The 24,772-nt window shown below is 57.5% G+C and overlaps 2 protein-coding genes across 2 annotated transcripts; one reads left to right on the top strand and one right to left on the bottom strand.

Moving 5' to 3' along the window:
* The first annotated feature begins 1,165 nt into the window (after nucleotides 1-1,165).
* ATF4 (activating transcription factor 4) lies at nucleotides 1,166-3,333 on the top strand. Its single transcript, XM_069489678.1, has 3 exons — nucleotides 1,166-1,354; nucleotides 1,986-2,309; nucleotides 2,411-3,333. Exons 2-3 carry the CDS (start codon nucleotides 2,084-2,086, stop codon nucleotides 3,238-3,240), a joined length of 1,056 nt encoding a protein of 351 aa, XP_069345779.1. The 5' UTR covers nucleotides 1,166-1,354; nucleotides 1,986-2,083; the 3' UTR covers nucleotides 3,241-3,333.
* Nucleotides 3,334-7,411: 4,078 nt separating this feature from the next.
* On the bottom strand, nucleotides 7,412-11,038 carry RPS19BP1 (ribosomal protein S19 binding protein 1). The gene is made up of 4 exons (XM_069490134.1): nucleotides 10,987-11,038; nucleotides 10,699-10,827; nucleotides 8,180-8,277; nucleotides 7,412-7,954 (listed from the first exon to the last, which is right to left on the bottom strand). Exons 1-4 carry the CDS (start codon nucleotides 11,036-11,038, stop codon nucleotides 7,820-7,822), a joined length of 414 nt encoding a protein of 137 aa, XP_069346235.1. The 3' UTR covers nucleotides 7,412-7,819.
* Nucleotides 11,039-24,772: the final 13,734 nt, after the last annotated feature.

Here is a 24,772-nt window from a genome sequence, read left to right on the forward strand (position 1 = left end):
GAAGTTCCCTTATGATAGACTGCGTTTGAATAGAACAGCAAGCTTGTATTTTAGCAGAATGCGTATTATAAAAATACAGATTGGGCAATAGGACTGTGCATCTTTAACTTTCGACTATACGGAGTTCAGAAAAGGATGCAGACAGAGCTGGCCTTTACTGGTAGGTGGGCAGGGATTCGGTGCCCTCCCACTCTCCCCTTCCATCTGCGGTCCCCCGGGGGTGGGGGGCAATTCTGTGTTCGCTATTTATGGTGTTTCCGGGGGACCAAGCCAGCTGCTGGCGGAGTGTCCGCACTAAAAAACGACGGTTTGGACCAGATGACTTCCGAAGGCCTTCCCAGGTCGGAAGTCAACATAACCGGTACTGAAGGGAGGGCACACGAGGGAGGGGCGGAGGAACTGGGACCTGGAAGTTCTGGTCGCCAGTACGAAGTTTCACTGAGGACGACAGTAAGGGACCGCAGAGGCTCGGCCCTGACAACACTATTTGGGGCGCGCTGGGCTAGAGTTGCCCGTGGACAGGAGTCGGCGCGGTCGCGGCCGCGCAGCCAGCGGACAGGACTAAGGAAGCCACGGCAGCCCTGGCACCTCCAACAAGCGGCGGGAAACTCCTGGCGGCCCCGCCCCTTCCCGCGCAGACCCCGGGCTCTCTCCCGAGTGGCCCGCCCGCCGAGGGCACTGAACCAACAGGAGCTCAAAGTAGATATGACTCACTGTGCTTGGACCAATAAGCTCGAAGCGCGCTCCCCGCCAGCACCTCGCGCGATAACCTGGCGGCCTCGGTCTTCACAATGAAAACCTTCCTTGGGACACGCCTTCTCTCCCCCCGCGCTGTAAGCTCGCGCCGGAAGCGGGGCGTGTCCGGAAGATCCTTCCGCGCTCCCGGGCGGCGGAGGGAAGAGCGTGACCCTTTGATCTTTGCAGTCTTGAAAAGTAGTGCACCATTTTCCTTCCTTGAGGCCTTGAAAACAAACTCCTTTTCTCATCACAGCTATGCCCCGACAGGAGGTTACTGGTCGCCCGGCACATAAACGGTGGGGGTGTCAGAGAGGAAAACGTGAGGGCAGGACGCGAGGGTCACGTGGCCGCGGCGGAAGGATGCTTTCTGTGGTGCGTCCCAATGGAGGAGGAGTCTATAAAGGTCCCGCGGACGACGCTGCGCGGCCATTTCTGTTCCGCCCGCTTGTAGATGTAGTTCTCTTCGCAGCGCGCGTCTTCCCTCCTCCCCTCCCGCAGGGTCCGGGGCCACCATGGCGTATTAGAGGCAGCAGTGCCTGCGGCAGCGTTGGCCTTTGCAGCGGCGGCAGCAGCACCAGGCTCTGCAGCGGCAACCCCCAGCGGCTTAAGCCATGGCGTGAGTACCGGGGCCGGGCCGCCCTGGCCGTGAGCGGTGGGCCGGCGGGGGGGAGGGGGTTTCGGCTTGGTTGGGCGCGGCTTGGGGCCGGGCGATGTCGCCGAGGGGGAAGCGGTTTTACGAGCGCCCGGGACGCGGCACCTCTTTCCTGGTGTCCACGAGACGCGGGCGCTCCCGGGCCGGTAGAACGTAGCTGGCGCTGGGGGCTGCTTCCCCGGGGGCTCGTCACCCCCTTGGGCCCGGGCCCCGGCCCCGCCGGGGGTCCCAGCTGTCGCCCCCGAAACGTGGCAGGAGTCAAGATGGCGGCGACGGGGCGGTGGCTGCGGCAGCGGGGGCGTGAGTCACGGCGGGCGGTGGGCGGGGCGCGGCGGCCTGGCCGTATTTGGGCACGGGGACGGAGCGCCTTTCTTTTGGTCGCTGGTTAAGGGATGGCCGGGTCTCCGTGGGCGTCCATTTTGTGTAACCTGAGCCGGAAGCACGGAAAGTTGATAACAATGACCCTGGGGCCACGTGCCTCCGGTTCTCTGCAACTAGGTGTAGTTCGATTTGGTCGTCCTGCCTCGTGGGTAAAAAGATGAAATTCTTAAACCAGCTAACCTCTAATGGGACTTGGGTTCTGATTCCTCCTCAGGCTTCTCACAGCATCCAGCAGCAGCGTTGCTGTAACCGATAAAGACACCTTCGAATTAAGCACATTCCTGGAATCCAGATCCAGCAAAGCCCTGCAACATGACCGAGATGAGCTTCCTGAGCAGCGAGGTGTTGGGGGGGGACTTGATGTCCCCCTTCGACCAGTCGGGTTTGGGGGCTGAAGAAAGTCTAGATCTCTTAGATGATTACCTGGAGGTGGCCAAGCACTTCAAACCTCATGGGTTCTCCAGCGACAAGGCTAAGGCGGGCTCCTCCGGATGGCTGGCTGTGGATGGGTTGGTCAGTGCCTCCAACAATGGCAAGGGTGAGTGGGCCACCACGTCTGTCAGTATGGGTCTGGGATTAGGAGTTGGTTGCTTTGTGTATCTGACTCACTTGGTTCCATCACTGTGAAATCTTTTGCAGAGGATGCCTTCTCGGGGACAGATTGGATGTTGGAGAAAATGGATCTGAAGGAGTTTGACTTTGATGCCCTGTTGAATTTAGATGACCTGGAAACCATGCCAGATGAGCTTTTGGCCACGTTGGATGACACGGGTGATCTCTTTGCCCCCCTAGTCCAGCAGACTAATAAGGAGCCCCCCCAGACAGTGAACCCAATTGGCCATCTCCCAGAAAGTTTAACAAAAGCTGACCAGGTTGCCCCTTTCACCTTCCTACAACCTCTTCCCCTTTTCCCAGGGGTCCTGTCCTCCACTCCAGATCATTCCTTTAGTTTAGAGCTGGGCAGTGAAGTGGATATCTCTGAAGGAGATAGGAAGTCAGACTCCAGTGCTTACGTTACCCTGATTCCTCAGTGTGTAAAGGAGGAAGACACCCCCTCAGATAATGACAGTGGTGTCTGTATGAGCCCTGAGTCCTATCTGGGCTCTCCCCAGCATAGCCCCTCTACTGCCAGTGGCTCTCCAAACAGCCTGCCATCTCCAGGTGTCCTCTGTGGCTCTGCCCGCCCCAAACCGTACAACCGTCCTGGAGAGAAGATGGTAGTAGCCAAAGCAAAGGGTGAGAAGCTGGATAAGAAGCTGAAAAAAATGGAGCAAAACAAGACTGCGGCCACTAGGTATCGCCAGAAGAAGAGGGCAGAGCAGGAAGCCCTTGCTGGCGAGTGCAAAGAGCTGGAGAAGAAGAATGAGTCTCTGAAAGAGAAGGCGGATGCCCTGGCCAAGGAGATCCAATACCTGAAAGATTTGATTGAAGAGGTCCGCAAGGCAAGGGGGAAAAAAAGGGTCCCCTAGTTAGGGTAGTCAGGAGTGTTGCGCTTGTACATAGGAGTCTCCCGTGCTGAAGCTGTGTGTTGTAATAAATTATTTTGTAGTGGACGTACTTCACATCTGGTGTGTAGTGTCTTGCTTCTGGTAAAGAACCTGAGAACTCTCCTCCGGCTGGACAGCCGTGTGAGGGGGCATTTCAGCACTGAAAATTCCGAGCCCAGAATGGGTTTTTGTTCAGCCTCCCTTGGGGATGTGGATCATGATGGCTTCCCTAGGATTTGAGGAGAGGGGCAGTTGGGCCTGGAGTTGAGAGCTGGTTCGGGTAGGGAGGAGGCTGGAGAGCCTGAGGGCCTAAGAGTGGCTGGGTGGGAGGAATAGCCTGGGCCCCACCTGTTCCCTCAAGATGGCTTTGTGCCAACATCTGTCCTGTAAGCCACTGGGTGAGTCCTTGAGCTTGGCACACGAGATTAGGTTTTACTTAACAAGCCTTTATGGCTGTGTAGAATCCTAGGAGGAAAAATGGCTCCTTTTGAGACTTGCCAGGTGTTGGTTTGCCCCTCTGGAGTAGGATGACAGCCTGTACAGGCTCTGGCCAGAGCTGGGCCTGAACTGAAGGTTGCCCAGTGGGGGGGGGCTGGTGTGAAGGCCAAAGTAACATGTCGGCCAGTTAGACCAGCTGGAAGGCCTGACATCTGGGAGATATTTGGATGGAGCAGGACCTAGGAGGTGTGCAACTTCATTGCAATGGCACACTTCCTCTTTGCTGGGTGACTTCCTGTTTGTAAGATGGGGCAGACGATTCCTTTTGGGTTGTAGATGAATGGTTGAGTGCAAGAATCAGCCCAGCTTGGGCAGGTCCCCTCTCCCATGTGTCCTCTGGGAAAGGTGGCGTGGACACAGGAGTGTGGCTGGGAGGAGAGTGGTGGTGAGTGCAGCCCGGGCGCTGCAATAACCTCTGCATGTGCATTTCTCCCAGTCCCCACAAGCCTGTGCGGCCGGGGCCATAATGGCCCTCTCGAAACAGGTCAGGAAGTGGGCACGTGGGGGATGGAGCTGGATGTGAACCCAGGGCTCTTCTCTATTTTGTCTCTGAGCCTGGAAACAAGTGGCCTGTAAGGGCCTGCATGTCGGGGTCACAGACCTGCGTTCCCAGTGCCCGGCAGAGCTTGAGACCTGAGAGCCAACTGGTGAAGGAATGAATAAACCCGGGAGAACATTGCCCCTGGGCCTTGGACTTGGTGATCTTTGAGGTCTTTGCTGCCAAGATTCTAGAAATCCACAAAAGCCACAGGGCCTCTACTATCTAGGTGCTAGGGTGTGGCCAAGAGCACCAGAGTCACCCAGTAGCAGTGTGGGGCCCCCTTGGAGACAGTTCACCCCTGGTTTGCAGACAGGAAACTGAGGCATAAGAGAGGGGCAGTGCAGGCCAGTGGCTCCTGATGGAGCCAGGATGGCAGGCTGTGCCCTTCCCAGGCCCCTGCAGCTGAGGCCTCCCAGACGCAGAAGGCTCAGGTCACACTGCACTCAGCCTCCGCCCTTTCCCCCACTCACTGTGCTGCAACGGCCAGCACCTCTGCCAAGCTTGTTCCCGCCCAGGAGCTTCGTGATTGCTGTTCCCTCGGCCTGAGTTTCCTCTTGGCTGCCTGCCTTCTGTGCAGTCTAACGTCACCCCAGAGAGGCCTTCTAAGATGACCTTCTAAGCTAATGTCCCAGACTGCTTTGCCCTCATAACTTCTCCAGTTGAGCTTATTTGTGCGCAGGTTTATTTTCTATCTTCCATTCTCCAACGGCAGTGGCGCTCTATGACAGCAGACACTGTGTGGTTTGTTCCCGTATCTCCAGGACCGCAACTGCGCCTGACAAATAGCAGCAACTGCAGCTAATAGTCCTCAGAGCTCTGAGGCTCTAAGTGCTTCCGGCTATTAGCTCAGAATCCTCCCCGGAGGCTGTGAGCAGGGGCTTTTTCCTGACGCAGCTCAGGCTCAGGCCCTCCCATGGGATGTCTGGCCTAGGGGTGGATGCTGCCCGAGGGACAGCTGATGCAGGCAATGACAGTGGCCTGGACAGACAGGCTGTACTCAGCAGCGCAGGATGTCTGCTCTTGAGGGCCCAGCATGGAGTTAGGGATACAGGAAGAGGGTGTGGGGAGGAGACCAATGTCTAGTCACCACCCTGCATGTAACAACTTGTGTTCCCTGCCACGACCTGGCCAGCCTGGCCTAGGGTGACCAGGGGCTGGGCAGTGGGGCAGGACTATCCAAGGCTCGGACACCTCAGTGGAAGAAGCAGGGCCTCTTGGCTGGGCTTTGACGGTGGGGAAAGCTGTGGATGTAGAGAGAACAGGGAGAGCACCCCAGGAAAGACAGCCAAGCAGGAAAGAACAGGGCACACGCCCTGAGTGCCACACGTCCACAGCCTGTCTCAGAGGGCTTTACCTGCTGCAAAGTCATCTAATGGGGACCTGCCCACCTCCTGCCGGAACTAGAACTAAGCTCTGGCAGGGCTGGCGTCCTGGCAGTGGAGCCTACAGCTGGGCCCCAGCGGGATCCCAGGTGGCAGTCCTGCCCCACTCCTGCCCGGCCCCCTTGGCCAACGCCTTCAGTCACAAAAAGGGGTAGGGATTGGGCCGGGGCCAGGCTCAAGCAGACCATTCCACTGTGGAAGACACAAGAAGCCTTGGCTGGGCCCTTCCTCTTGGTCTCAGTGTAGGTTCCTCAAACTCTGCTCAGCTGGGCCCAAATCTGTCCCTCCCCCCACCCCAAACCACCTGAGACACACAGGCTTCAAGGCGCTGTTCATGCCCGCCCATGTCTTAAGTGGGGAAGGCTTCTTCCTGCTGTGTTCTTTTAGCTCTGGCTTGAACATGACAACTCGGCGTCCTCTTATTTGGGCCCCGTTGGTCATGAGGTCCTGGTGCTCACGGTCAGCACCTCCCCCACCCACAGTGACACCCCACCCCTCCTGCGCCAGCCTCCCGGGTTCCCACTGCCTTCTAGCTACACGGACCGAAGTTGCCCAGGGTGATCATTAAAATAGGTCCCTGAGCCCGACCTACTGGCCCAGAACCCCAGGAGTGAACACTAATTGGTCACACACAGGGGCCACGGACACACACCCACTAGTGTTACTTGACACAAATGTGAGATTTACCGGAAAACTCCTGGGCAGGGAGTAGCAGGAATGCGGAGGTGATTAGTAGCAGCAGGTGTGTCCTTGTTAGAAAGCAGGCGTGGGGCCCGTGGCTGAGTCGGCTTCTTGCTAAGCTGCTTAGAAGATGAAGGGAACGAGTCTCCGAGGATATATCCGAGTCTGTCTCTCCCCAGCGGGTCATTAAAGCCCAGCAGAAGAGGAGCATGGAAAGCTTCAACAGCCCGTCTGAGGAAGGTCCTGGTCCCTACAGTTTGGGGTCACAGAACACTCTGCTCCCTATGCTAATGGAGGCCACGGGGACGGGCCCGACTCCAACACTGCCTCAAGGAGCTCTGCGGCCCCTCCTGCCCCCACTCCAGATGGAACATGGTTAGAGACCAGGGGCAGACCACCCGGGCTTCTACCGTCATCTCTTCCCCACCGAAGACCGACTCTGGTCTGCACCGTTCATTCACTCACGCAGTCACTCACACGTGCCTGTCCTTCACCTCCTCTGTTCCCCACACTGTGCCTGCTGGGAAGGGTCTAGCCTGCCCTCCCACGGCGGTGCAGCCACAGCCCTCACCACTACCTTTCGGCTTGGCACACACCCGAATGTGAACACCCCCCCACGTGACAGGCCTTTGGCTTCACCTGGCTGCTCAGGAGAGCGTAAGCGCGGGGGTGGGGCAGGGCAGGAGCCCCCCCCCACCACTGGGCCTCTGCCAGCCGCAAGCCCCATGCTCCCAGGGGAGGGCTGAAGCAGTACCACCCCCACTGTCGCCAGACCTTGGGGTCTGCTTCCCTGGGACAAAGCCCTCAGTGCCAATTTTCCTTCAAGGGACACCTTCTCAGCTGTGGCTGCCACCCACAGGGAAGGAAGGCACCTTTGGGGTACGTCAGCGGAGCTGGGTGGACAGCTGTGTGGATGGCCACCTGCGGGGGCTGGAGGACTTCTGCCGGGAGCTCTGAGACTCAGGCTGGGAGATGGGGGCAGGGAGGGTGGCCCTTGGGGCAAGAGGAGATGGAGACACACAGTACGCCAGAGCAGCAGCACACACACAGCTCCTGGGTCCACATTTATTAGGACCCGGAAGCCACCCAGAAGCCTTCTTCCTGCTTCTGGAGGTGTGGCCCCCAAGGGCCCAGGGACTGGCTTTGCTCCACAGCAAACAGCCCCGAGGCCCTACCTGGGCAAAAGCAAACAAAACAGTCAGAAATGTTCCTTTCTGGCAGGTGCAGATGGCTCCCCCAAAAGCCTGCACAAGTCCGCTCGGGTCTGAGCGGAAATCCTCCCCAGGACGTGCCCCTCGCCAGATCCGCTCCAGCCTCCACCCGCTCCGGCTCCGGGGCCTCCTCGAGCCAGGCCGGCCCCGCACCGCCCTCTGCCGGCCGTGTGGCGCATGGCACGCGGGGCCGGGCACGCAGCCAGGGCAGAGGCGGCTGGGCCCTTGCACTGTGCCCTCCAGGGAGCCTAGCTGCCGAAGTATTCCTGCTGGAACTTCTGGAAGTCTTCCTCGGTGAACACGGTGCCCTCGGCCTTCTTCTTCTTCTTAGTCTTGGCCACAGGCCGGTCACAGGCCTTGCGACCCCGGTTCTGGCGCAGAATCTGGGAGGTACAGGAGAGCAGGCACATGATTTCCACTGACGGGAGAGCAAACAGGCCCGCGAGGTCCCGGGGAGTAGGGCACTGGGCAGGGCTGGGCCAGCCTCCCGCCACTCCTACTCTGCCCTTCCGGGGTCGGCCGGACTCCCACCCTGAGCTCAGCACTGAGACCCTGATGGGTCCTAGTTGCCTTCCCTAGGCCAGCCCCCGCCCCGCCCCGCAACACACCTGCCTTGTCACGGACTCAGCCACTGTATTTCTCCCACTGGTCATAAACTTCAGGTTTTCTCTGAGGTGGTCTCGACACTCTCGCTTCTGGTACTCAGCTGCGGGTGGCAGGCAGGATCGTCATTTCAGACTCACTCCCTGGAAGACTTCTGGGTCCCCAAGCCCCCGGCCCCGCTGTCTCTTCCCTGGATTACTGCAAAAGCCCGGGCTCTTCTCCGTCAAATGCACTCACTCCCCACACAGATCCTGCTCAAAGCCCCCCTGGCTCCCAGTCGCCCACGTGACTTAGGCACTCAGTCAACAAGTCTGTCCCGAGCACCACTGCCTGTCAGGCACTGGGCACACAGCAGGAAACAGAACAGGCAAAAATCCCTGCCCTCCTGGAGCTCACATGAGGGTGGGAAGGCGATGGGAAACAAGGTCAATGGTATTCTGGAGGGTGATATATTTTTATGGAGAAAAACAGAATAGAAAACAGGAAAGGGAATGCCAGGTGGAGGGCTGCAATCTTAAAAAGGAGGGTCTAAGAAGGTCTCACTGAAATGACATCTGAGCAAAGACTGGAAGGAGAGAGTTGTGGATATCTGAGGGAAGTGTGACTGTCCAGGTAGAGTGAACAGCCAGCACAATGGCCCTGAAGCAGAAATGTGACAAACGTGTGTGAAGAACAGAAAATGGCTGGAGTGAGGAGCGGGGCAGGGGGCGGATCACGTAGGGCCTCTTCAGGCATCGTAAGACTCTGGCTTTTACTGGGTACAACAGGAGCCACAGAAGGGTCTAGGCAGAGAGACAAGGTCTGACTTATAATTTTATAGGATCACTTCGGCTGCTGTTGAGAACAAGACTACTGGGGGAGACGGTGTGTGGAAAGTGGGAGACCAGTTAGGCTTCTGCAGTCATCCAGGCTAGAGACAATGTAGCTTAGACCAAGGTGGCAGCCACAGAGATATGCTCTAGACTGGCAGCTGAGCCCTGCCATTGCTCTGGTGTATGCGTCATGTGCCAAAACCTGTGCTATATAACCATGGCCACAGGCAAGCCCGAGGGAGGTCTGTGCCTTGAGGAGCTCCCAGTCCAACAGGGGAGGCAGTGAAGTGAACACCAGCGATAGGGTGGCAAGACAAGAGCTAGGACAGATGGGAGTGACCTCTGGCATCCTATGCTCCTGCTTCACTCCAAGTATCACTAGGACTCAAAAGTGTCTGTCCCACTTTCCTGCCTCCAAGCTTTTGCTGATGCTGTATTTCCCCCTTGGAATTCGTAATTCTTTTAACAAATACCTGAACACCTTTTAGACATCAGGCCCTGGGAATTCAAAGACACAATAGGGCCAGGTGTGGTGGCTCATGCCTATAATCTCAGTGCTTTGCGGAGGCCAAGGTGGGAGGCTCACTTGAGGCCAGGAGTTCCAGACCAGCTTGGGAAACATAGCGAGACCCCATCTCTACAAAAAATTAAAAAATGAGCTGGGTGTGGTCCCAGCTACCGGGGAGGCTGAGGCAGGAGGATGGTTTGAGTACAGGAATTTGAGACTGCAGTGGCTATGATGATGCCGCTGCACTCTAGCCTCGGCAACAGAGCAAAACCCTGTTCCTCTCTGCAAAAACTAAAACACACAAGGAGCTCACCAAGTCCTGACACATGTCCAAATATCACCATCCTGCCCACACCTGCGCACCATCTTTATGCTGCCTCGCTAAGTGACAACACATTCCCCAAGAGACTCGAGATTGAGCTCCATCTTCACAGCCAATTCCCCGCCACAGCCTGTCGATGCCCCTCCTTCTTGCATCCTCCACCTGTTACCTCTCCTGCCGTCGCCACTGCCCAGGCCACAGCACCTCCCACTTGTATGGAGTAGGTAACAGCAGGACTCTGGAGACATCCTGCCTGGTTTCTACCTGTACCACCAGGGCAGGTGTCTGTTTCTGCACCTGGAGATTGGGGGTGATAGTAGAACCGACCTCACGGGGCTGCTGTAAGGATTAAATTAACACCGGGCATCCAGGTATTAAACTCTTTGTTAAGTGCTCCATCTCTGACCCGTGTTCACTGCATGTCACCTTTACCCAGCCTTCTTTCTTTCAAATTCTCAAAGGCAACGAGCTCCTTTCTGACTCAGGACCTCTGCACATGCTGTTATTCCTAGAATATTCTTCTACTTTTCACCTGGCTAACTCTAACACTTCCTTCACCTCTCAGCTTAAATGTTGTTTCCTCAGAGAAGGCTGACTTGGCCTTTTATTCTAAAGCTCCATCAGAGTACCCTAGTCTTTTGCTTCATAGGCTTCAATGTACTTCGCAATTATACGCTGGGTTTGAGATTCTTTGATGCTTCTCTCCCCACTAGGGCTGCAGCCCACGAGGCCGAGGCAATGTGTTTCGTTTACCTTGTACGTCCAGGACCCCGTATTCTAGCAATACCTGGCGAACGTTTCAAGCCCTGCCCCACGCACCACCCCATTCAGGCGCAGCCCCCAGCTCCAGAGGCAGGACTTCCACCTCCTTCCCGAACTCACCTAGAGCCGACTTGGGCACTTTTCCCTTGGCCGAGTTGCGCAGTTTCTGGGCCCGTGTCGCCTTCGCCTTCTGGGTCCGCTTCACCGGAGCCCTGCTCGGCTTGGCCTGGCCTGGCGCGGCCCGGGGGGCTGTTGGAGAAGAGAAAGGACTGGACCTGAGTCAGAGGGCGCGCTTTCCATCCCACTGGGGTTAAGACCTACCTGGATCGTTCCCCACCCTGGCGATCCCGCCCGCAGCCACCGCCACCCTCCTGCCCGCACTGGACTTCCCCTACCAGCCCTCCTTACCCTCGGACTCCGCTAGCAGCTCCAGGCCCCGCCGCAGCAAGGCCGCAGACATGGCTGTGTGCCGCACCGCCCACGAACCTCACGCTACTTCCGCTTGAGCCATTCTCTTCGTCTCGGCGGAAACCTGAGCAGGAACCGAGGGTTCCGGAGTGAGCGGGCGGAAGTGCCCAGCTTCCTTAGCACGCATGCGTGGTGAGGCGGGTGACTACTGTGGAGCGGGAGGAGGGGCGAAGACTGGAGGCGGGGCCAAGGCGTAGAAGGACACATTAGTTGTCCAATCCCAACGCAACCAGTGCCTTGCGAATCAGGCCCGCCTTCTCCCGGAAGCCGTCCACAACCAGCTGTGTGGTGGGTCCATCCTCTCGGGTCTCGCCTCTCCGCGGTGCTCGAGGCCGGAACCCGGAGGAGTGTTGGTATTTTCGATTTGTACGAAAGAGGAAAATGTGAGGCTGGGTCTTTTAAATATACTTCAACCAGAGCAACGTATCGCACAAATCGAGTGCGGCGTGAGAATCCAGCTGTCTTCCCGTTCAGCCAGACATAAAAGACATTTGCAAAAATGCAAAACAATGTATTTTTGAAGAATACAGTTGTTTTTAATAAAATATTTATGATACCAAGCAATGAGTTTGTTATTGCTATTATAAGTAAATTAATGAATATTTTAAAGTTTTTCTCAGTTTTAGTTACTAATATGGGTAGGAACCGTTTTCCCCATTTTACAGATGAGGACACAGAGGCACTGAGAGGGTAAGGAACCTGACCAGGTCACACAGGTGGTGCCAGAGGTGGGCGTCAAGGCAGCCTGCCCCAGCATTTGCGGGGGCGTTCCTGCACCAGCCGCCCAGGACAGCAGTGCTGTGGTGCCCAGCGGGGACTGTCCAGTCAGGGGTCAGGAGGATGAGGAGGAGCTGACCAGTATGGGGAGGTGGGAATGTTCCAGGCAGGAGGGCGCCGTAGTGAGGGCCTCTCCCCTGCGACACAGGATTGGTCCCCGGAGGAGAGGTGAGGGATGCCATGCTGGGCGGGATGGTCTCAAGGGCTTCCGACTCCATGATTTTGTGCTAAGGGCAGTGGGGGGCCCTGGAGCCCAGTGACTGGTCAGACACGCGCCTCTTCCCTGCTTCCGAAATAGCAGGATTGTTTCCTGACTTATTACGTTTATTGTTTATTGTCTGTTTCCCCACTCACACCACACGGTAAGCTCCTCAAGGGCAGGGGTCTTTGTTTTGTTCACTGTTACATCGCTAGCGCCTGGAACAGTGCTTGGCCTACAGTAAGCGCCCCGTGAACGCACGAATTGAATGGATGAAGGCTGAGTTCGGGACGCCAGTGGGCAGCCAGGTGGAGAGGCTCACGAGATGTTGGGATGTGCAGCTAGGCTGCCCTCGGGAAGGCAAAGGATGAAGCCCTGTCGTTCTCCCGCTCTAGGCTGGGCAGCACTGGGTCCCCGGCGTGGAGGAATTCTCTGCGTCGCGGGTGGATCCCTGCAGCATCCCCTGCCGAGCCGGGCGCTCAGAGGCACAGTAGACCGGGCCATCCATCACGGAATCTGCCGACCCGGAGGCCACTAGGTGGCGCCGCAGGACAGCTTTCTCGTGAGCAGCAGCTCCGCGGCCCCGTCTGTCGCTGCCCTGCTTGAGGTGCGAGTTGGGAGCGTGGGGTCCGGACGCCCCTCTGTCTCGACTGGCTCCTGGCAGCCAGCACCGCGTGGCCCTGGCTCTCTGCTGTCTCTGCCCCATGGCCTTCCATGCCCACGGCCAGACAGTCCTCCCTGGCCTGGCCTGGACGAGTGGGCGGGGAAACTGAGGCAGAGCCATCAGGCTGGGCTGCCCAGGAGGAGATGAGGACTCCTCCCGAAAGTGTGCAAATGGCAACTGGACACTCACTGTTGGGGAGGCTGCAGGGAGTTGTGTAACCTAGGCAATCCCTTAACAGCATGCCTCAGTTTCCCTATCTGTTAAATGGGGCTTGGTAGTACAGTAGCCCCCTTGCAGGACACACGCGAGGAGCCAGTCATTAATACTTACAGAGCACCTAGAACAGGGCCTGGGTGGGTTGGCGCCCACTGACTGCAGACAGTGCTGCAGACACGTCCACCGTGCTGGCATTCTATGCACTCCTGCTCTGGGCGAGAACAGGTCAGCAGGGGGGCGGCCGCTGTTGGGCCCAAGTGGGTCACTCCACAGCCCACATTTGGACACCTAGGATCTGCCAGTCTTGTTCTGGGGCCCTGACAGGTCAGGCTCCAAGAGGGCAGCTTCCTCCTGTGTCCCTGGGGAGAGAGCGAGTGAGGAGGTCTCACAGGCTGCTTCCTGTCCTGGTTGCATGACCGTGGGCTGCTCTGAGCCTCAGCTTCTGCATGGGTCCCTCCTGCCCCTGGCCCCTCAGCTGCAGCCTTTGGCCACTTAGAGGAACCACCGCCTCCCACACCAGCCCTGTCTGCTCCCAGCCTCCCCACCAGCTGGGAGGGAGGGGCCTTCTGCAAGATCGCGCCACGATTTGAGGGCAGAGTCCACGCTAGAGCCCAGGTCTCCGGGGCCTGAGCAAGAGTGTGAGTGTGTGTGTGTGAGTGAGTGTGAGCATGAGGAAGTGTGAGCAGGTGTGAGCGCGTGCGAGGGTGTGAGTGGTCTTTCTGAATCGTGTGTTGGGGGTACCTGGAGTGGTCATTTGCTTTTGCTTTTCTCTCTCCGTCTTTCTTTCCGTCTCCGTGGCTCCTCATCTCCTCATCCTTCTCTCTGTGTCCTCCTTCTCTCCATAATAAAGACACAAGTAGAAGTTGCTAGAAATTCTCCATGGAGATCTGGGGTCAGACAGTGACCTTGGGTGGGGGTCAAAGGTGGGATCTTTTTAATGCCTCAACCCTGAGCAGCCAAAGACACAGCTCTGCCACTGAGTTCCTGTGTGACCTTGGGCACATCCCTTCCCCTCTCTGGGGTAAGATGGGGGAGGTCCCCAGTCCTGCCAGGCCCTCAGGGCCACAGAGATGTTGAGAAGTTACAGGGAGAGGAAGGAGGGAGCTTGGAAGACTTGGGGGAGATCTTGGCGGGACACCCGGTAAGCAGACACCCTGCTCCCAAGCCAACTTGTACCTGATGAATTCACCAGTAGGGATGGTGGCAGGTGGCAGGTCCTTAGGCAGAGTGGAGGGAGCCCAGGCTCTGGGGACTTGCCCTCATCGTGAGATTTATTTATTTATTTATTTATTTTTTGCAATAGGGTCTCCTCTGTTTCCTGGGCTGGAGTGAATGGCATCTTCATAGCTCACAGCAACCTCAAACAAACCCCTGGGCTCAAGCAATCTTCCTGCCTCAGCCTCCCCAGTAGCTGAGACTACAGGCGTGAGCCCATGCCCGGCCTCTCATCATGAGATCCTGAATAAGTCTCCTCTCTGCTCTGGGCCTCAGTATTTCCATCTGGGCAGTGGGGACAGACACTATCATGCAGGTGGGGTTGGAGTGTTGTGGTGGAGCAGGTGTCACTGTAGGACTTTGGTGGGGAGGGAGCCGGGAGTGGGTTGGTTCTGGGGCCTCAGTGGGCTCTGTAGTGGGGGGTTCTGGCTCCCAGAAGTGGGAATGGGGAGAGTTCTGTCCCGTCCAGCCTCAGCCCTTTCATTCTAATTACATCTCCATTAAAATGCAAATATCCAACAAACGCCCCAGAATGGAAGCCTTGTTGTCATGGCAACTGGAGGGGGCGGAAAGCTAGTCTCCATCTTCTGATCCTTCCGGACCAAGCTGGGGCCTGCCTGGAAGCCCATCTCCTCCCTGACTCAGAGCTCTGAGCATCTCACCCACAGCTTGGGGAGCTCCTGCCCTGAGGTTGGATCTTCAGGGAAAGGGAGCTGGGCAACCTTGCACAAACCATTTCCCCTTCTTGGCCTCAGTTTCCCCACCTGCAGATTGGAGACAGCAAGGCCTCCCTTGCAGGGTCGTCCTGGGGATTCATTGAATTAATGTAGGAGCCATCGGGAAAGGGAGTCTGCCTTCCAGATGCAGTTCTGGGGTACTCACTGAAGCCACAGCCTTGACCTCTCCCTGTATGGGATCAAGACTGTCTTCTGCCTTGGAGTTCTAGCCTCTGCTCCATCTGTGAACAAGGAGCCAAAAGATGATGTAGGAGTGGCCTTCAAGGCCTGTGTAGGCTCAATTCTTTAGGCTGAAGCTTCCCTCGTACTAACCCTGTAGCCATTTAACTTTATGCTGTTCTTTCCTTGTAAGGGGTATATGGATATCTAAAAAATGAGGGTGGTCTTTGTGTGGGAAAGAATGGAGGAAGTAGTTGTTTCCCTTTTTGCCTCTGCAGCTAGGAAGCTCAGATTGAAATTTATTATTCAGCTGTCATAAGTGTAATTTATATATGATTGTATTAAAATTACTATATTATTCCACTATAATAAATGTTCGTTTCGATTTTCTAGTACATCTAGTGCACCCTTAATCCCTAAATGGTTTCCAATCTTTTAGTTTTAGAGCAATCCCCTTTAGAGATAGCTGACAGTATAAATTATAAATTAGCAATTACGACACAGAGAGGAAGTGAGCATGGCTGCTCTGTGCAAACCTTTCAGCCCCTAAGCCTCCATGATTGTGATCTTATACGAAGTGCTGGGAGGGGAGGAGGGGTGTGGAGGGGGAATGAGGGCTGCAAATGCGTCTGATGATTGATTCTGGCTCTTGGTGCTGAGCCGGTGAGCATGCATTCCGTCGGGAACAAGGGGAGGGCTGAAGGGGCTGGTCTCCGAGGAGCTTGTTATTGGACAAGATGGGGTCTCAGTTTCTGAGAGTGAGTGTGCATCTCGCTCCCTCACCAGTCACGGCAGGACGCTGCTCCTCTACCTCCACCCGGCTTCCTCTGCAATGAGGAGGGGCTCGGATTGAGTTCTGGCTAATGGAATACTGGTGGAGGGAACGGCGCCATCCTAGGCCTGCTCTGGTCCCTAAAAGCATCCCTTGTAACAGCCAGCTCATTTTCCTTGCTACCATGGCCTTGGAGCCATGTGCTGTAGGTGGCAGGGAGCTGCCCGTCCCAGCTGGACTGTGACACATATATACAATAAACCATTATTGCATAAAGCACTGAGATTTTAGGGCCTATCTGTTGTAGCAGCATAGCTTTACATATACGGACTCAACACCTCCTGGTTCCCCCCGACAGTCCCACTGGAGCCCCTCAGGGAGGCAGGTGGGGGCTCCGGGATGACCTGTGTTGCCTGTGCAGAGGCAGAACAAGGAGGAAGGGCTTTGTCACTGTTCCGGAGTCCTGCCAGAGGCTCAGCCTTCAGGAACGCAAAAGGCTAAGAAGCTCGTGTCTTGGCCCTGCACTCCCTGGCCAGGAACTGGAGCTTGAGGCCTCATGGGTGTCCTGAGCCCTCGGCCAGGCCTCCGGGGGCTTCCTTAATCATAGAGGAGGAAACCTGAGGGTCCTGAGGTGGCTTAGAGGGGGGACTTAGAGAGGAACAAGAGTCAGGGGCTGGGGCTGTCATGTGGCCAGGAGGGCAGCCACCCCGTGCCCTCTGCCAGCCAGAGAAGGTGCAGAAAGTTGTGAGTCTGTTCACCCCACACAGGTGGAGCTAAGGGTGCAGGGGACAAGGGCTGGGTGGGTGGTGGAGACGTCCGCGGACCCCAGGGCTCCAGGCTGGGTGTGTCCTGAGAGTGCATCTGCGCGAGGAGGCCTGGACCAGGACTCGGGATGAGGCCAGAGGGGAAGCAGAGAATCTCAAAAGAGAAAGGAGAGGTGCAGATCGGACCAACCAGCTCCACCAAGGGCCCCCGCTAGGGGCCCGTTTGTCCCATCTCACCCCATCTGATCCGAGGTGGCCTGTACTCCCTGAGTCTCTGCTTTGTGCCCATCTGTGCTGGGCTTTGGAGACGCAGAGAAGAACTATGTGTCCCTGCTGCTAAGGGGTCTGGGGGAGACAGGGCTGGCAGGGACTCCTGACCTGGTGTGATAAGGATAGTGGGGACAGGGCTGGAGGGGAGGGGAGGTAGAGAGGGAAATCAGCTGGACGCCTGGACACCAGGCAAAGCGCTGTTGCCCCGAGGGCGGGACTGGCTACATAATCTGCAGAGCCCACTGCACACTAAAAATGCAGGGCCCCTTGTTCAAAAATTATTAAACATTTCCCAGAGGTGGCAAGAGCAGAGCATGAAACCAAGTGTGAGCCCCCTGAGGCAGGGCCCTGAGCAACTGAGAAGTCGCCTGCCCAGGAGCACATGGGGGCTTCTGGAGGGGTTCAGCTTGGGCATTTTCTAAGACACCCCACGCCCCATCCCATTAGCATGGTGTCTTCCAGCAAGGACTCTGCAGCCATATGGCCTGGTTCAGAACCTGTCTGTGAGCAGGGGCCAGAAACTTACCTGCCTGTGCCTCAGTTTCCTCATCTGCACAATGACAAGAATAATAACACGCAACTCAAAGCGTTGTCCCAAGGGTCAGGTGATGCAGAGCCTCTAGCCCGGCCTGCAGCAGGGATCACTCCCCAGGTGACAGCTGTCTAAAGTGCCTTTGACACCCCCTTCCCCTCCCCCAGTCCCCAGGCCCCTTCCCAGGCTGTGGGTCTGTGGTTCTTGCAATTACCACCCCGCTCAGCCTTGCTCATTGTCTGCCCCAGTGGGCACATGAGCTCCGCAGCGCTCCCATCTGTCTTGTCCTCCTGCTGGAGCCGCAGAGCCCCTAGTAGGGCCTGGTAGATGCGGCGCCTACTGTGTGCCAGGGGCTGCATGGAGCGCTGGGGATGAAGCGTGCGCCAGGCGAGGGGCTGCGTACAGGCAGTGCCAGCAGACGGAGGCGCAGGTGGAGGGAAGGCTGGGTGGGGGGCGGGAGAGTCATCAGTGGTGTGGCTGTGGTTGTGGGGAGGTCACCCCTTTGTGGGCAGCCTGTTCCCTGGCAGGATGGCCCTGAGACTTGGGATGTTCTCCCCGAAGGTGGGATGAGGTCAGCTCCTGGTGCCCACAGTGTCTGCCAAGTTCTGTGCTCAGTGAGGTCACGTCCCTGGAATTGCCCAGAGGGGAGGCCAAAGCCCAGGAGGGAGTCCTGGGGTGGCCAACCCTTGCTGGGGCCCTGGCATGGTGGACACTGGCAGGAGATGTCCCCAGAGGGTCCTGAGCAGCTTTGCTCAACTCGCCTCCTGAGAAGTGGACACGAGCAGGGCTCAGGGCCTTGGTGTCCGTGCAAGCTCAGACCTCTCCCTGGGCCCCCAGAGTCACATCTCCATGGCCTCCTGGCTGCATCCTCCTGAGTGTCCCACGGACCTCTCAGCCTCACCTTGTCCCGAAGGGAGCTTATTCTCCTCCCTGAAACCTGACCCTCTTCTCCTGTCTCACCCCAGCCAGGAATCGGGGTGCCATCCTCCCCTCCTCCCCAACCCGACATGTGGGGACTCAGCCGGGCCTGTTGATCCAACCTTCAGACTCTCCCCTTCTCTCCACCCCCAGCCGGGGCCAGCGCCCCGCTCCTGGACAGCCCCTGCCCTCGGCCCCCAGGGACACCCCTTCAGATGCCTCCTTGGGGCAGGAGTTTCTGGGAGGCCCAGCTGGGGGCAGGCAGTGGTTGGCAGCTTTTGCCTGCCCAGCTGGTGGCCCATGTGGCCTTTGGGGTCTGTGCTGTCTTATCTACCTTCCCCTGGGTTGGCAACACCCCACCCTCCCCATGCAAATCATTTGTGCCTGGGGCTCCACAGCTTCGGCACAGACAGGCCGACAGGACCCATCAGTCTCGGGGTGCCGAGGGCTCAGCTGTGTCCCCGTCCCAAGCCTGGTTCCAGAATCGCCCCCTCCTCTGCCTCGGGCCTCCCTTGTTCTCTGCCAGACGACCTCCTCCTGTGGCCTTCCAGGCCTGGTTGCTGACTCCACCATCCATGCACTGTGTGACCTGGCACAAATGATTTAAATTTCTGTGCCTTAGTTTCCTCATCTATAAATTGTGCTTAACAGTTATACCTACCCTGGAGGTTGCGGTGGGGATTAAATGAGCACATTCTAAGTGCTGTATGAATGGACCCACCCTGTTTTTGTAAGTGCCCATCCACCTGCAAAGTGCTGCCTCAGTTAAGGTCTCGTCCTCACACGTGATCTGCGGCACTGCGTCAGACCCACGTGGCAGACGCGAAGATTGAGGCGCACACCTGCGCGGTGCAGGGGAGGGGCCGAGATCTGGGAGTCAGACGTGGTGTGAGTTACCCCGGGCCATTTCCCGTGCGCCTGCGGGGGGATGCCCCCGCTGTCCCAGCCGGGGTCCTGATCTCAGATGCAGGATTACAAGCCTCACCTGGCAGCATTCTGAGAAGCCCGCCCATCCTGGGGGTGGGACGTTTACCCAGGTCACTCACCCCCTGGTCTTCAGGCTCCTCATCTGTACAATGGGTTGGTAACAGCTGTCCTACTCCTAGGGCTGCTGTGATGATGAAGTGAGTTAATACCTGACAGTGCTAGCACGGTGCCTGCAACACAACAAATACCATGTGTTTGCTATTATTATTATTACTATTATTAATTTGGTGCAATTTGCACATATGAGCAAAATTTTCCAGGCACTTCCAGGAGGTTCATGGGCCTGTTGATGCTCATCCCCGGAGTGTCTCCATTCCTGGATCAGATGTCCCCTGGGACTCCACGTTAGAGGTGCCATGCGCTGGGTGTGACAGGCCCCTGTGGAAGTGGAGCTTGGGGGCCGAGAAGCGTGCTCTGGGGTCCTGGTCATGCCTCTTACCTGCCCGTGGCCTTGGGCAAACCTCTCCTTTGAGTCTCGGGCTTTGCATGTGTAGATGGTGACACTGTGAGGTTTCAAGTTAAGTTGGATAAAGGGCCTGCCAGGAGAAGACCCTTAAGAAATGATCACAGTGGCTGTGGCGCTCCACGACCCCTTCCCGGCTGCGTGTGCGAGCGCCGAGCCTTTCACACACCACCCGGGGGCTTCCCCTCGGTCCCCGGCTGCCCCCATGGCCGCCTCCGGCCCAAAGTCCCGGTCTGCAGAGGGGTTTCTCGTGGGAAGGCAGGCGGTCCACACGGCCCAGGGAAGAGCGGACCCTTTAGCCTCTCCTGCTCCCCTCTCTGAGACAGGAAAGGAAACCCTCCCCGCCCCTCGGGAACTGTGAGCCTTCCCTCAGACTCCAGCTCACTGCTCCTCAGAGACCCAATGAATTAAAGATGTAATTAAATCAGGAATTGTTCATTATTTGAAGGCTGCAGGCCTGTGGCAGGTGGGGTGGAGGAGAGGCGAGGTGGGGCCATCCTCCTGCCGGGGCTCACGATTCTCCTCTGAGGGGTGCATGTGGCCTGGCAGGAGCCCAGGGGTCTAGGAGAGAGAGCGGGCCCACCTCTCCTCCTCCCACCCAGAGGACCCTTGCCGCAGTCTCAGGTGCCCCCTGTCGCCTGGGACGATCTTGCACAAGGCCCTTCCTCTGGCCTCGGTTTTCTCATCTGCAAAATGAGACAAAGGGGGAAGGAAGATTCTATTAAATTGACTGTGAGGTCGTTTTATGCAGAAAGTTCCTATCTAAAGACGTGAAGACCTCTTTCCCCAGAAGACTTGCAATGCCCTTCTTGCTTGAGAAGTCAATTTGCACCCCAGCCCCAATGCCAGGCCATTTAGCCTAGTATTTTTCTCCTGTAGAAGGAAAGGAAAATAAGTGAGTGGGCGTGGCAGGCTCTGAGCTAGCTGCTGGGGGTACTGACACGAGTTACGGTATTTCCTGCAGCAGGTCCCTGCCCAGCGCGGGAGACAGGGGAGAAAGAGGGAGGAGGGAAGGCACTGGGGGGGAGGGGGGAACAGCATGTGCAAAGGCCTGAGGCACGAGACAGCATGGGGGTGGGAGGGTGTAACTGGACCATTGTTGGGGCAGGTGTGTGCCAGGGAAGGAGGCCCCTGGGCCCTGAGTGTGACAGAGGAAGGGGGGATAGGGCTCCTCCACTTTCCCAGAGGAAAACAAAAATTTCCAAACTGTCAGAAATGTGACGGAGCTGTCTGGTGTACATGAAACAACCAGGTACCCTGGGAAACAGAAGTCACGGCTCTGTTTGTTCTGTGACAGTGTGAAAACTCACAACCTTTTCATCAAGATGAGGAACAAAAACATGAGAAAACTAGGAGTGCTTTGCTTCAACCCGGCTGAAGACGTTCCGGCCTGGGGCCTGGACCCGCCCGAGTGTGGACACCCGCGGCTTCGCAGGGCCGGGCACACAGACGCCTCCCCGCGCCTTGATTTCTCAGCCACCTTCGCTTGCGGTGTTTCCCTTGGTCACTGTGGCTATTGAACACCACGTCAAAGAAGAAGTCACTCTCTCTCCCTGAAAAACTCTGGACGGGGCTGACTTTCTCGCAGTCCCTGTCCCTTCCTTCCCGCTGCAGCCTCTTCCCTGGATTACCGAGTCCCCCGGAGAGGTCAGGGCGGAAATTGCCTCCTTTCCAGGCGGGGAGAAGCGACGCGGAGGTTCAGCACCACGGACAGCGACAGCGCAGCGTGGGCGAGGGGTCGGCTCTGGTGGCCCGCTGGTTGGGCAGCAAAGGGCCTTGAATGCCGACTGAAGAGGTCCGTGTGCAGGGAGCTAGGTCAGAGGTCGGGTGTGTGATGCTGTCAGAGGAGCTCCCTGTGGGTCCGGGGATAATTTGCCAATGAAATCCTCTCTCTTCTTTTTTTTTCAAGACCCCTAATCACCACCCCCACCTCCCCCCCCACATGTTTGCACGCACATGTGTGCACACACACACACACACGTTCCACTCCTTCCTTGGTCTGCAGGCCTAGGCTCTCCTCTACTGTCCCTTCTCCAGCCCTGGCCTCGCTGCCCCAGGCCCTCAGGCCCTGCTCCTGGTGAAGGTTTTGGCCCCCCAGCCACCGCAGGCGATGGTGTGGATCACCTACTCGAATGCTGGTGACCTTGGGCAAGCATCCCCCCTCCCACCCGAGCTCCTGGCTTCAGAAAGGGGCAGTGTGAGCCATGTTATTTCTGGGCCTGAAGCAAGCCCGTGGTCAGGTCCTGGCACAGACGCGGAGGGAGAGCGGTGAGCAAGGACGCGCCGTGTGCTGCCGGCCACAGGAGGGCCCCCGCAGCGCCCTGTGTGGCTGGGAGCGGTGGGGGCGGCAGGGGCCCTGAGCGTGGGGGGGAGGGGAGTCGAGGGCGGGAGGAAGAACACACAGGAGCTGCTGGACCAGAACAGAAGAACCCCTTGCCTGTATATTTAGCTCATCGAGGAATATAAACAGAAACCTGGAGCCGGCTCAACGCTCCCCCCCTGAAGTGTGAGTCATCACTGCTGCTGCAGCTAAAGTTAGGCTCCAATCACAGGCTCCCTCCGCTCTCTCCCTCCTCTTCATCTCTCCCAGTCCCCTATTGCCTCCTATCGCCTTATCTGTTTCTCCTCCTCTTTCCCTCTCCTCTCCCGTCTTTCTCCCCAAATCTCTCTCCTTTGATGCTCCAAACTCGCTCCCCATCAGTGGATTCCCTCTGTCTCTCTCCCCTGGTTTCCGCTCTTCCTACTCTCTTTCCTTCCCTCTGTCCCTGACATCTTCCCCCTTCTGAGAGCATTTGGGAAAGGGTATATTTGCGCCTGTGTTTGTGTGAGTGTGAACTTAATAATAATAACATGCATGTGTCTGTGTGTACTTGAGAGGGAGTGTGAACGCATCTGCGTGAATTTGTGTCTTGGTGTGAGAGCGTATTTAATAAAAATGGTATCTGTTTGGGTGTCTGTGTGAGGGTGTTTGTGGCATTTGTGGGTCTGTGTGAATGTGTCAGTTTGTGTGTCTGGGTGCGTGCACACGTGGGAGTGTGAGGATTGTGTGTCAGTGTCTCTGTGTGTTGCTTCTGCCATTTGGGGGGCAGGGCAGCTCTGTGCCTGGGAAGTGAATGCTTTAGTTAAGCGTCAGAGACCTCCCCCCCTCAGTTTTCTCTGGAGGGTCAGTGTGCAGGGGGACCCCCAGACCACTCCACAGGTGTCTGGACCTAGCCGGGCTGGGGACAGTGGAATGGACAGAGGCTTGGCTTTCAGGCCCTGCTCTGCTACGTGCTGCTGTGTGACCTTGGGCCAGTTTCTTGGCCTCTCTGGTCTCTGCCTCTGCATCCACCAGAGGAGTGTGATAATGACCCTGCTCAGCTCTCCAGGCTGGGGCCTGGTGGGGGTCAGGGAATTCAGGGGTGTGGGGCGCAGGTGGATGTGAGTGAGGACATGCTAATCACTAGAACACCCTCAGGCCTCCCAGGGTACCTCAATGGGGGTGGCTCATGCTGCTTCCCCAACTGTTTATTTATAATTTATGCTTTCAAATAAACGGGAGGCCAGGCCCCCCCACTAGAAGTGCCCCCCCATCTTCTCTGTGGACAGCCACTCCTACCTTCAAGGCACGTCTTGAAAGCCACTCTCTGCAGGAAGCCTCCCGAGACCCCTGCTGAGGGTGTGCACCTCCCCCCCCCCCCACTCCACGGCCTCTGACATCACTCCCGGTCTGAGCCTGCCCTCGAGACAGGATTCCTGGAAAGGTTTCATGAAAGGGAGCGTGTGAGCGTGTGTGAGCGTGCGCCGGAGCTGGCGGACGAGTGAGAGAGGAGAGGTGGACAGGAGAGGATGAGAGAAGGGCTCCGCTTACCTGCAATGGAGAATGGGCCCTCAGGGGGTAGGTGGGCCCGCTGTCGGGGCCCTCTGCCTCGGTCACCGAGGAGCCTCCAAGTCCTCCCGCCCTAGTGTGGGTGGACACTGGGGGACACCGCCCCTCCCAGGCTGTTCCATACAGCAGCCAGGGCGAGCTTGCTGGGATTTGAGTCAGATCATGTCCCTGACCACCTCACTTAAAATGACAAGCCCCACTGTCCTCGCTTCCCAACCATCTCCTCGGCTTTATTTTTCTCTATAGGCTGATCATCATCTGACGTACTAGATATTTTACTTATTTATTTCACGTATTTTCTGACTCTCCCACTAAAATATAAGCTCCCCGAGGGCAAGCAAGGACCTCATTTTGCTCACTGCTCTACCTCCAGGGCCTAGAATTGTGCCTGACACACACTAGGGGCTCAGGGAGGAGCTGAAGACAGAGCTGCCCCGTCACCCCTGTGAGTGAGGAACACTCATTCATTCAGCAAACCCTCCCGCACCCACTGGGCCCAGCGCTGCTCTATACAGATGGGCCCTGCTTCATAGGGCTCCGGGTCCAGCAGGGGCAGGGCAGAGAGGCAGGGTGGGGGTGTGGATGAGGGACCCTGAGTGACCCTGGAGGAGGTGGCTCCTGAGCTGGGCTCGAGGGATGCCAAGGCACTCTCTAGGTGGAAACATTTGATTAGGGCCTTTTCTTCCCGATAAGACCACAGCCAAGCAGCGGGCAGGGCTGGGCATTATTCTCCAAAGCCCAGAGTGAGCGTAGGCACAGAGCCGGTTTCAGAGCTGGGGAACTGGACTGAATAATCCTCTCCTGGGGTTCCAGTTTTAACAAAGATCAAAAGCTCGCAAGAAAGCACCGAGCCCTGAGGGTGGAGTTCCAGGCGCTGGGAGGCTGAGGAGATGCTCACTCACCCGCCTCTCCCTCTAACGCTTTCCTGAGCCATCAGAGCTCCAAAGGCTGCGGGGCAGCGGCCCAGGCTTCCAGGGACAGCAACGGGCCACCAGGCCAATCCTGCAGGCCCCTCGGGCCCAAAGCCCGCTCCCACCTGCACAGCCCTCCTCACCTCTCCTTGATGGTGACATTGAAGGTGGCTTCCTGGGGGCCCGACTGCCGGCCTTTGTCCAGCCAAGGATGGACGGGAGAGTCGCCTGCTCTATCATCCTCTCTCCACGCGGCAGGAGTGGCAGGGAGAGC

Source organism: Eulemur rufifrons, chromosome 16 (assembly GCF_041146395.1).
Source record: "Eulemur rufifrons isolate Redbay chromosome 16, OSU_ERuf_1, whole genome shotgun sequence".
In the NCBI taxonomy this organism is placed as follows: domain Eukaryota; kingdom Metazoa; phylum Chordata; class Mammalia; order Primates; family Lemuridae; genus Eulemur; species Eulemur rufifrons.

Excerpts from the sequence above, each read along its gene's own strand:
- ATF4 (XM_069489678.1), top strand. The coding sequence starts at position 2,084 with ATGACCGAGATGAGCTTCCTGAGCAGCGAGGTGTTGGGGGGGGACTTG. Across the intron at positions 2,310-2,410 it reads TGCCTCCAACAATGGCAAGG|AGGATGCCTTCTCGGGGACA; the intron begins GTGAGTGGGCCA and ends AATCTTTTGCAG.
- RPS19BP1 (XM_069490134.1), bottom strand. The coding sequence starts at position 11,038 with ATGTCTGCGGCCTTGCTGCGGCGGGGCCTGGAGCTGCTAGCGGAGTCC. Across the intron at positions 10,828-10,986 it reads GCTGCTAGCGGAGTCCGAGG|CCCCCCGGGCCGCGCCAGGC; the intron begins GTAAGGAGGGCT and ends CTTCTCCAACAG. Across the intron at positions 8,278-10,698 it reads AGTGCCCAAGTCGGCTCTAG|CTGAGTACCAGAAGCGAGAG; the intron begins GTGAGTTCGGGA and ends TGCCACCCGCAG.